The 12,232-nt window shown below is 34.2% G+C and overlaps 1 protein-coding gene across 2 annotated transcripts in view; it reads left to right on the top strand.

The window, feature by feature from the left end:
- The first annotated feature begins 217 nt into the window (after window positions 1-217).
- ARL13B (ADP ribosylation factor like GTPase 13B) overlaps window positions 218-12,232 on the top strand; it is a 92,656-nt gene continuing 80,641 nt past the window's right edge. For both annotated transcript variants that reach the window (XM_051967649.1, XM_051967650.1), the window contains exons 1-3: window positions 218-1,234; window positions 8,302-8,372; window positions 11,783-12,032. In XM_051967649.1, the coding sequence (XP_051823609.1) occupies window positions 1,152-1,234; window positions 8,302-8,372; window positions 11,783-12,032 (404 nt within the window). In that variant the 5' untranslated portion in view covers window positions 218-1,151. The remainder of the gene's footprint in view (window positions 1,235-8,301; window positions 8,373-11,782; window positions 12,033-12,232) is intronic.

Genomic DNA, 12,232 nt, shown 5'->3' with positions numbered 1-12,232 from the left:
ACTGCCTACAAAGTAACAATGTTGTGCAATAATCAGCTGTGAATGACTTTGCTCTTCTCAGCAATAGTGATCCATGCATACTACTCTGAAGGACTTGTAATGAAAAATGCTATCCATACTCAGAAAAAATAACTGATTGTGTCTGAATTTAGACTGAAACATACTTTCTTTTAAACTTTTTTTCTTCCGAGTTTTTTTTTCTGGGGGGGGGGGGGGGTAGGATGGAAGGAGATCTATATTTTCTTTTGTTAACATGACATGTTTTGCATGTTTTCACATGCTTTCTCAATTGGGAGGAATAGAATCTGGAATTCAAAGTTTTAAAAACAAAGGTAAAAAATAATCATTCCATATGTAGCTGGGGAAAATAAAAATATTAAAACAAAAAAGAAAGGTAATCTGGGAAGCAATAGTCTAAGACAGCAAAAAAGAATGAATTAATAAAATCTGTTAGGCCTAGCTGGGGTTTGTTTACACAACAGAAGCGCTAGCAACTGAGATTCTCCTGTTGAGGGGTAGAACATTCCCCTCCCCCTAAGCCGCGTTCTCTTCCCTATTGTCCTCTTTAGGAGCTGGGGCAGGGAGGTGGGGCGGAGGCGGGAGGAAAGAAGTGGGTGGAGCTACGAAAGACGGCCGCTCAGACGTCCGTAGCCCAGGATACCCGAGGCAAACGTTGGCGCATGAGTGTGGGCGGAGTTTTGGAAGGCCTATAATTATTGGTGTGCGGGCAGATCCTCAGAGTTGGCGCTAGTGGCGAGGGAAGCTTCTCTGCTTTTTGCGGGCTCGGGTCTTTCCTTGTCCTCTCTCGCTGGTGATCTGTGATCCCAGAATAGTCTTTCCTCATCCATCCTTCCCCCTCCTCCTTTCCCATCTTACTCCCATCCCCATCCCCATTTTGATTCCCGGACCTTCATGCCTTTTGTCCCTTCCCTTTTCCCCCTCCCCCCATCCGGTCCCCGTTCGGATTCCCGGGTCTTGCCTTTGTTCACCCCGCCCCATATTGATGTTCGGGCTTGATTCCCGGGCTTTACCTTTTTTGTTCATCCCTGATATTGATTTGCAGGCCTTGCTCTTTTTTCACCCCGACTGGCTGCGACCCTTTAAATCTTAGGCCCGGAGGCCGCTATCACCTCCTCCCTGTCCGGGCGGAGATGGCCGGAATCGGCCGCTGTAAATTGTTCGATTTCTTGAGTACCTGTTTCCCATGCATGAAAAATTATCAAGTCCCACCAAGGTAGGAAAGGGGGAAAGCGAGGGGTTCAGCCCTGCACCCTTGGGGTCTGCTGTTACATGCTGTTTGGGGCGGGGCCCCATGACAGATTTTTAAGAAAACTTGTTTAGGTCGAGACATTTCTGTTTCCACTTTGCTCTCAGGAGAAAACCCGGAGCTGTGAAGGGGAAAAGCCTAGATTCTTTAAAAAACAAACAAACAAACAAAAACACGATTTTTTTTTTTTTTTTTTTGCCGATCGCATTAGAGTTTATAAAGAGCTTTTTTCTTTTCTTTTTTTCTCACTCGAAATTGGAATCCTTTTTGAATTTGGAGATTCCTCCCTTCCGGAGGAAAAATCCGAATTGAAAAAGAATGAAAGAAATGAAATAGCTTTTTAATTAAGCATTTCTACCTCCCTTGCTTTGCTTTGATTATTTTTAAGATTACAGCTTTCTATATTTTAGATTGCATAGTAAACTAAAATTTCTTATAGTTGCAACGAGCATTTCTATTCTTTACCTGGTTCCGGTTATGCTTATTTTTTTGTTTTTCTTCACTTCCTCCTTCTTGTGACCTGTATTGCCTCTTTTTGAATTCTCTTTACATCACTGGCTATCTTGTTTTTTTGTTTGTTTGTTTTTTGTTTTTAAGCTTTTATGAATTATAAAAGATCTAATAGCTCTTTAGTTACCTTGAAAAAATATTCCTTAAACAGAAAACTCTAATAGAGATCTGGGGTAGTCTGCAACTACCTATAACTAATGTTGATTTTCTTTTCACATCAGTTTTGGAACCAAGAAGATGGTAAAATACGGGTAAAGCCTTTTTAAAAGCTGAATTCAAACTTCTTGTTTTCCTTCAAGTTGAATTGTACTTTATGAAAATGAATTTTATAAATCTTAAGAAAAATACATTTTAGATTGATTTTTTAGATTAGTGTGATATTTTCTTTACATCATGTTAATTTTTCTAATATATCCTCTCCCTACATCCCTACTTGAACAGTCTAAAGCAAAAAAGAATGCATTACATAACAAATATGGAAATATGTTTAAAAGAGTTGCATATATTTACTATATTGGAATATTTACTCTCTTGGGGAAGGCAGAAGTAAAGAAGGTAGGAAGAAAAATTTTGAATACAATTTTACAAAAATGAATGTTAAAAACTATCTTTATTTGTATTTGGAAAAATCAAATAATTTAGAAAAGTATAGCAAAAAAGAATTTTAAAAGAAACATAAAAAATAAACTAGCTAACTCATCTAAATCGTTTCACTGCATATACTATTCCCCTTCCATGCTCTTTTCTCTCTTCAAATGATAGAGGATCATGAGGTATTTTTTCTCTTTCTTGGGGCCCAAACTTGGTAATGATTACTTTTAAGGGCTATTTTGTAATTTTGTAGTTTTAATGATATTGATTTCTGCTTTTTGATGTTTTGATGCTGTAGGTTCAGATTTTTACAACTAATGATTTGATTTCATAGTCTTCCTGAGCCTTCACTTTCACAAAAGATTACCTACAATCATTTTTCTTTGTTTCTAAAAGAAGGAAAAAAAGGGGGGGATTTTTTTCTAGATGTATATAGAATAATATTAGTATTTTCCTCATGATTTTCCTGAAAGACAACCACATCATTATCATGAGTCTTTTGGAATTGTTTTGGATCATTGTTGAGAAAAGCTGTCATTCACAGTTGATCATTATACAATTTTGCTGTCCTGTGTACAATGTTCACTTCACTTTGCATCAGTTCATGGAAACCTTTTTAGGTTTTTCTGAAAGCATCCTGCTTGTTATTTCTTTTCATACAAAAATATTCCATTATAATTATATATCACATCTTGTTCAACCTTTCCCCAATTGATGAATATCCTTAATTTCTACCTCTTTGTCACTATAAATATTGTTATAAATATTTTTCTACAAATTCTTTTCACTATTAAAAAAAAATCTCTTTGAATACAGACTTAGATATGGCATTGCTGACTCAAACAGTATGTACAGTTTTAGAGCCCTTTGATCATAGTTCCAAATTCTTCTCTGGAATGTTTAGATTCGTAACTCCACCAACAGTAGGACCACCCAGGGGTTAATGAATAGATTTCAAGGGATTCATTAACTTGGATGGAAGAGGAGAATATATCAACCCAATTTAATTTTTCAGTGGGGTAATAGCTTCCTAAGAACTTCTGGTCACAGTTTTAGATAAATACATTTGAATATAAAGGCTATTTATAGAAACTATGGAGACTTATTACTTAATCAAGTAGCTAATACTGATTATCTAGATTAAATTATTTATACCATACCATACCATACCAATATCATATACTGCAGTGACTACAATCTATATCTTTTTGTATCTTCACCTAGTAATTGAAAAAAAAAAAAGATGCTTAACAAGTATTGATAATGATATTCTGTTGTATTATACAACCTAGAGAATGAATGTTAAGAAAGAGTTAAGATGTAGAACATAAACTATATGAAGCTTTATCATAATAATTGGAAATATTTATAAGTACTTAAGTTAATTTTTAGTTTAAAAACACAATTTTTACATGTGTTTTGAGTAACAGAAATTGTCTTTGATTTAGAAACTAGTTTTTGTTTAATTTGAATGAAAAATTAATAAAAAATAAAATTAAACATATTTGCTATGTAGACAGGATACCTCAAGTTGTCTGTTCTTATTAGTTAAGGATCTTTTGGATAAGTGAAATTCAAAGGATGTGAACTTCCCAAGTAAATATAAATGTAGAAAACATTGTGCCATTTGTCTTAATTCCTAAAATTTTACATAAACTTTTCTCTAATTTAATAAATGACTTGTATTATTCAGTCAGAAAATACATTTATTAGTACTACTTCACAAAGGGCTCTATATTTGGTACTGGGTATAGAAAGAAAAGAAAATAGTTCCTGACCTCAAGGAGTTACATTTTACAAAGGAGGAGAACATAGTATATACATTGATAAATAACTAAAAATAACTTAAAGAGAGAGCACTAAAAATTATGAGGATAGAAAAGGAGGTAGCTATGCCTCAATTGTTTTTTTAAGGGAAGATAGGAATTTTTTTTAATTACATTTTTTTCCAGTCAATAAAACTAATTCTCCTCTTCTTTCTTCCCCTCTCCACCAATTGAGAACAAAAGAATTTTTAAGTTGCAAACACATACAATAAAATAAAACACATTTCCATATTGTCCTTCATATGATTTTCAAATTTATTTATTCAGAGATTGGCAACTTTGTACATTACTAGTAGAAGGAATAGTGTTAATATTTTAAAATATATATCATGGCAAGATCTAAATGGTTACATAAAAGGATTAGAAGGAGTCATTCTTGGCAGTGGAATGAGGAAACCGAGGTAAACCAAGGTTATGTGACTTGTCTCAGGTCACACCAGAAGGTTCTAAGGATAGATTTAAACTGGGGTTTTTACAACACTGGGCTAGGAACTTTACCAACAAATGGTCAAAGAATGTAAGTTTGTACAATTAGATCTAGGAGATATTCAGAATAAAACTCTTAAAGTTTTATTTCACACCCCTCAGATTGTCAGAAAAATGACAATTGTTGAAGGCTTTGTGGGAAGACAGGCACTCCAATGAACTTTTGATGGAGCTGTGACTTGTAACCATTCTGAAAAACTATGTGGAGTTATGTGTAAGTCGCTAAACTAAATCTACTCTTTGATGACGTTAAGGAAGCTTACTAGATGAAAAAGTCCTATATGATACAAAAATATTTATGAAACTATTAGTGCTTTTTATCTTCCATTTAGAATTATTACATTACTTATATTTAATCTATATAGATACTATAACTTGTAACCATTCTGGAAAAAATATGTGGATTTATATTAGTCGCTAAACTAAATCTATCCTTTGACCTCGAGGTCCAGTACATGAAAAAGTCTATATAATACAAAAATATTTATGAAACTATTCTTTATAATAGTTGGTGACTTGAAAGGAAAGTTCCCATCAATTGAATAATATCAGGGCAAATTGTAGAATATGAATATGACAGTAGTATTGTACCATAAAAAATGATGGCCATAAGGAAGATAGAGAAATGTGGGAATATTTATATAAATTGATGCTGATTGAAATAGAACCAGGAGAACAAATTATGTGAAAATCTCAATGTTATAAAGGAAAACAATATTGACATATTCATAAATACAAGTGTTGATTTGTTTTGCTTCATTTTATTTATTTGGGAGGGTTGATAGTGGACTAGAAAAAAGGGAGGATGTCATTGATAAATTGCAACAAGATTAAAAAATGAGAAAGAACCAGTGTTTTTAAAAAGTAATACTTTTTTTTTTTTAAATGGATCTTTATTGAAAAGCTTGATATTTTAAAAAACCGTAAGTTGTTAAACAGCAAACAATTTTTTTAAATAAATGGATATATTGTATACACACATGTATATGTACATACACATATAGAGGGAAAGAACATTACAGATTGTCTTTTTAACTGCATGTCAGAGAACATAATCTAGTATTTAGTTTTTCCTGTGTACAAAGGCTAAATTCCTCTTGAGTTTTTTATGCCTTTGACATTTTTCTTTGTAAGTTATTTAGAGAATCACTCTCCCCATTGCCTTTTGTTGTTGCTGTTGCTGCTGCCTTCCTAATTTAACTGCTTTACTCAAATTTGTTTTCTGTGGGACCATGTCCATGTCAGTCAGTCAAAAAAAACATTAAGTATCTTCTATGTTCCAGGCACTTTGTTAGGTGCTGAGAATGTAAATACAAAGAATAATAAAAAAAAAAAAATCCTATTTTTAAAGCAGCACATCTGAGACTGTCATATTAGAGTATAAGTGTAGTGAATTCCACTCTCTTTGCAGATGAAAAGAGCTTGGTATTGATGCAAGTTGTGGTCCCTTTAAGAAACTAGTCCTTTCAGATTGATTTATTCTTTTCTGATTCCCAACCACTCCTAGCTGATGATGCATTATCAATTCAGGAAGCTAGGATCTTTGATTCACAAATGCTGGTCAAAAGCATCCCTTTGAATTCCAATAGGAGATCCCGCCTCTCCCACCCCCCATGGGATCTGAGCCAACATGGGCTGTTCCAGCGCCCATTCTAATCTGCTCAGGTTTCCTAACCCCTACCAAGCAAACTCTAACCCTCACTGAAACTCAGCGAGGAGCCAACTTGGGACTCCACCCATGGGCCCTTTATTATAAATCTCTCATTATAAAAGAGCCAAGCTGGAGTCCTCTCTTTGTAGAGGTTCCAAGCATGGCAGCCTTTTGCCTGGCATGCCAAGGAGCCTCTGTCCACTGGAACCCTGTTTCCAGTGTCCTCCTCTCTTTATCCTCACCTATTAACTAGATTTTAACCTTACTTCCAAACCCCATAATAAACTTCTTTTATCAATCTAGGTTTTCAGATCTGTAAATTCCTTTACAGGGAACTTTTTTGCCGCTACTAGACCTCATTTAACTCCGTATCCTTGCGAATCCAAAGAGGTTGCAGGGGAGCTCTATTTGACTCCTTGCACCCCGAACCTGCCACTAGACCTCAAACCCTAATTTCATTTAGGCCCCCCCAAATCTAGACCTCATCGGTATGAATATCTTTATATTTTCTAATTTTCATCTCTTGCTTTTCTTGCAGTGGTCTACTTCCTTTAATACCATTAGGAAGATTTTGCTTTATTGGACTTAATTCTTTAAACTTTTTTTTTTTCCTCCACTGCTTTTCACTTTTATATCAGGCAAAATACTATTCATAAATCTTTTATTATCTTTTCTTTATAAAGTTCTTATTACCTGATATTCTAACTGGTTTTGCCAATTACTGCTATACATTTAGCAAAATCTAATTTACTGACTCAAGCAGTTTCCAGGACCTTTCAGATTATTTTTTTGTGGCAGTTGATTTGCACTATTTAAATTTCTGTAGGAAATTGTTATAATCTATTTTGAATGAGTGATTGAAAAAATATTTATTAATCTCTTTCTTCCTGATTGTCACTTTGCAAAGTCTTGGGGGTACATATACAAGAAAATACAGGCTCTGCCCTTACATTCAAATAGGAAAAGAACATATTGAGGAGTGTTGACTAAGGGAGATGGGGTTTTGATAAAGGAAGAGTCCAAAAATGGTAACTGTAGTCCTGGAGTTCTTTCCAGGAGTGGTTGTATTTCTTTGATTACTGTTTCTAGAGCAAGAATTTTATGGAGGATTAGTGGGACTGGAAGGACAATGAAGAGAAAGAAGGGGAAGTGAGATTTATCTTAATCAAAATATGACAAGTGATGGGAGGAGTAACAGTAGTGGTAATGAGTCCTACTGGCTATAGTGAATGCTAATCATTAGAAATGTAATTTTCACAAATATGACATCAAGATCACTGAAGAACAGCTTTTACTTTAACCATGTGCTGTTTTCATGGTATTTTAGTAGCTTGTTTAAATAGACCATGTTGGAATATTCCCCTTACAAGTTAGTTTTCTGGTAGATGATTCAGAGTACGTTTATTATAAATATTAAATATTTTGGGGCAGCATACTGTTATAGAAAGAACACTAAACTTGGTTAGAGAGTTGGGTTTGGACCCTGCCTGAAAATAGGAATGGCTTTGTCCTGAATCCTCTTCCCTCTTAGTAGTACCTCATAAGCCTCCATGAGACCAATTTATGTTTACACAGTAACTTTAAAGTAAAACTATCAAGTCTTTTGAGTTCTAGTGCTATGTCATTAGTGTTATGCTGGACATTTTCAAATCTGAGGTCCCATAGACACCTCAAACTTAACTTGTATGAAATAGATAAAATTGTCTTCTCACTAAACCCTCTTTTTCAACTTATTGGGCAATCTTTCAATCATATAGGTTCACAACTCTTATTTAAGAAAAAATACGTGATTATCATTTGGTTTTGTGCTGCTTTTAATCTGCTTTTGAATTATTTATTACATCCCTCTATGTAGAATATCAAAAAGTGACTACCTTTAAAAATTATTTTGCTTAATTGTGTCAGAAATAAATTTTAAAAATGTAAATGATTGTATCCTTAAGTGATTTTTTGAATGTAATTTTTTAAAGGAAAGTTACTCTTCTTATGGTGGGGCTTGATAATTCAGGAAAAACTGCCACAGCCAGAGTTGTCAAAGGAGGTAAGCTATGGATATTTTTATAATTGTTAAATTATCTTTAATTTTGATTAGCTATTTTTTACAAAGCTTCTCTCCCCTTCCCCCCTCTTCCCCCTCCCCCCCATTCAGGTCATCAAATGGTGTACTATCTTTTATCTTGTTTTGCCCTTTTTTCAACTTATGTCAATATTCACAGATGTAACACTTTCTCTAAATCATAGATATTCCACTTTCTCTTAAACTTCACCTAATCATATCCTGTCTCTTCCTTGAAGACTTTTCAGATCTGTCACTGTCCCATACCTAATCTCATTCCTATCTATTTGACTTTGCTGATTGATATGTATCTTGCACTGGGGTTATTTATGTATGTCTTCTGTGACTAGATTTGTCAAGCTCTTTTAGGAAAGATGTCATTTTTCATTTTAGCATTATTTGTATTTAGAATGTTATATTGCACAAGTTTTATATCATTATTTAAATTTCCTTAAATGCTGTTGAAATGATTTCTAGAATCATTGTTTGAAGAGTTAGTTGTATGAAGCTTGCAGCACTTTTTTGTTGTCATTGGTATGGAAACAGTATTGTGAATGATTACATACATATAGAGAGCCTATTTAACTTTCAATGTGGCGGAATGAGAGTATGAATACTTAGAGCAGCATCTTTTATTCTCAGAGTATAAGGGCCATAAAGTCAGAGAAGAGATGGGAGTGGGTGGGAAGAGTAGGAAGCTGTATGAGTTTTTTATATAGTCATTAACCTATCCTGAGCCTTCACATTTGAGAAGGGATAAGCTGACTCTTCCCTTCCTCTCTTCTTTTCCCTTGCATGATATTGTTCTTACCCAAGGTTATAGCCTTCCCCCAACAGATGCAACCTGTTGATAAGATTGTGGAAGATAGAATGGTCAATGGTCTAACATGGTGTCTTGCACAGAGGTATTTAACATTTATTGAAGTGCCACCATAAAACATTTAAATATTTTATTTGTCTATAGTATAATTTGTTTTGGAAAACACTGGCATAAAGGAAAGAACTCTGAACTTGCATTTAGGAAATCAGATTTTTAATCATTGCTTTACTACTGACTCATATAGCTTTGGATAAGTCACCTTCCTGTATTGGACCTTCATTCTAATTTGTAAAATGAGCGCATTGAACTAAACGATCTCTAAGAACACTTCCAGCTTTAAAATTCTGTGATTCTGTAATAATCCCCCTTTACCTCCTAATCCCAGGCAACCTTTTTTTTTCCCCTTAAGTTTGTCTTTGATATCCAATTCCTTTGTAGCTTTCTTGGGTACTACTTGTTCTTATGCTGCCCCAGATGCCCCCCACCCCCCCAAGAGTCTTCCTCTACTGATTATTCCTTTATGTAGTTAAGAATTGGAAAGTAAGCAATCTAAATGATGGAATGAAGTAGAATTTATAGTAAAGAAGTGTTGGATTTGGAACCTGGTTTTAATACAGGTTTAACTGGTTATTTATATAACAAGAGATTTACTTTAACTTTACCTTTCAGTCACAATTTTCTCATCTGTAAAATAGTATTTGTTATAAGTGATGGGGTTCTAGTGGCAGTCAGAGAGTTGTGGGAATCCCCTTTTGCTTGGTACAGGTTCTTCATGAAAAAATTCATGAACTGAAGAGTTTTAAGTGGCAAAAATGGAAGTTTATTATTGAATGAGAAATCAGCTTTGCTAGAAAAACTGACTTCGTTAGTGGCAAAGTCCTATTAGGGAAATGGAGATTGGCCCTGAGAAGAGAATATCTTTACAGCAGGCAGGGTCCTGGCAGCTATGCCAAAGAGGCAGAAGATTCTACTTTGGACATTCTGCAAAGAAGTGAGAGAACAGAAACCTATTTTGTGAGTGGATCTTGGCAGGGCCTGGAGACAATTTGAGCTGATTAGACCAGGATCTCTCAATTGAAATTACTTTGAAGGCTTTTTCAGCCTGAATGGAGATCTGAGTATCAATGGAGGTGATTTGCCTTAGAAATGGCCCAGGCTGAGAAGCTCTCATAGACTCCAAGGAGCCTGGGAGACCAGGAATCAAAGGGGACAGAATTTTAGAGTTCAATTTTACAGATCAAAAGGGAACACAGTTTCATACTCTGTCATAAGGAAAGTACTTTGTGGCAAACTTCAAAGCAGTATATATATTTAAGGTAAAGAAGTCTTTTAATTCTACCAAAAGTAAATCTGTTTTTAAAAGTTTATCTTTATTAATGCCAAATAAATTACATATTTGGTAAGATGTCTATCAGAAGGAGGTAGAAAAATTCAGCTATGAAGATATTTGTTAGGGATGTTTATTCCTTTAAAAAAAGCTCTACCCCATGAAAGTTTCCCTTCAGTGAGTTAATCAGTAAACATTTATTAACCACTTACTATATGCCAGAAATTACGTTAAGTACAAAAGATACAAAGAAGGGCAAAAGAACAGTCCCTTTTCTCTGATTTAATGAGTTGCAATATGTGAAAACAACCATGACAAATAAGATATACAAACTGTCATTAGGGGAAAGGCAAAAATCATTAAGAAGGATCAGGAAAAGCTCTTCATAGAGGGCAGGTCTTCATAGAGGGCAGCTGGGAGGCAGAGATGAGGATACTGTAAGCTTTCTAGAACTGATCTTGCTTTTTTACATTTTTATCTGTGGTTTTATTTCTGAACCCATCTATTCTCTAAAAGATTTCTTCCTTAGGGTAAGGGAAAGGCAATTTAGCAGAGTTAACATTGCCATCCCTAATGATTATGCTACCTTTGTGACAAAGTCACATAACCTCTCTGAGCCTCAGTTTTATTGTCTATACATGGGGGTGATGATAAAAAACATAAACCTCCTTCGTTGTTAAGTCCAATTCATTTTACAGATGAGGAAACTGAAGTCAACAGATTAAATGACTTGTGTAGCATCACCTAGCTAGAAAGTGTCTAAGGCTGAACTTGAACTCAGCTCTTCATGAGTCTAGACCTGGCACTCTTACTTACTTTGCTACCTCACTACCCCCATACAATCCTTTACACACAAATAAAAAAAAAAAAAAACTGAATAAATGTGAGATAGTCTTATATAGAAGGACATAAAGGAGGATATATAGCATATGTGTATTTATAAATTGTTTGTAAGTCATTGCTTATATTGTCTAACTTTTTGTATGTCTAATCTCTTATTGAATTGTAAGCTCTTTACCAGCAGGGTTTTTGTTATCATATATTTCTTTGTATTTTTTATAGTCTTACATTGCCTGCCTAACAAAATCTTTTTAGTCAAACAGTGAATTTTTCTTTAAATGAATATTTCAAAGCTTTGCTTTAGTATAATGATGTAAGATTTTAAATTATTTAATAATGTAGTGTAAAGTTAAATATTAGCAAAAGCATTCCTAAGAATGTTGTATTTTTTTTTCCCCTTTAAAACAGAAAGTCCAACAGACGTGGCCCCAACCATTGGTTTTTCCAGAATTGATTTTAAACAGGGAAATTTTGATGTCACAATTTTTGACGTAGGAGGTGGACACAGAATTCGGGGAATTTGGAAAAATTACTATGCTGAATCATATGGCTTGATATTTGTGATCGATTCCAGTGATGTAAATAGAATAGAAGAAACGAGAGCGGCAATAACTGAAGTTCTAAGTCATCCCAGGATGTCAGGAAAACCTGTGTTGGTGTAAGTAACAAATCTGAAAATATAAATTCAAGATAAGTGATATATTGTCATAAAGATAATAATTTGTGTTTTGAAATATTGGACATATGACCATATTAATTCTACTAATATGGGAACTATTAAGTTTATTTAACTTTTTTATGCTATGAATTTAGTGACCTTTTTTCCCTTTCTTTTTAAATGTAATTTTCCTACTATAT

The sequence above is a fragment of the Antechinus flavipes genome, chromosome 6 (assembly GCF_016432865.1).
Source record: "Antechinus flavipes isolate AdamAnt ecotype Samford, QLD, Australia chromosome 6, AdamAnt_v2, whole genome shotgun sequence".
Taxonomy (NCBI): Eukaryota; Metazoa; Chordata; class Mammalia; order Dasyuromorphia; family Dasyuridae; genus Antechinus; species Antechinus flavipes.
Note: the sequence above shows the minus strand (reverse complement) of the source record. Positions and strands in the feature narration are given on the sequence as shown.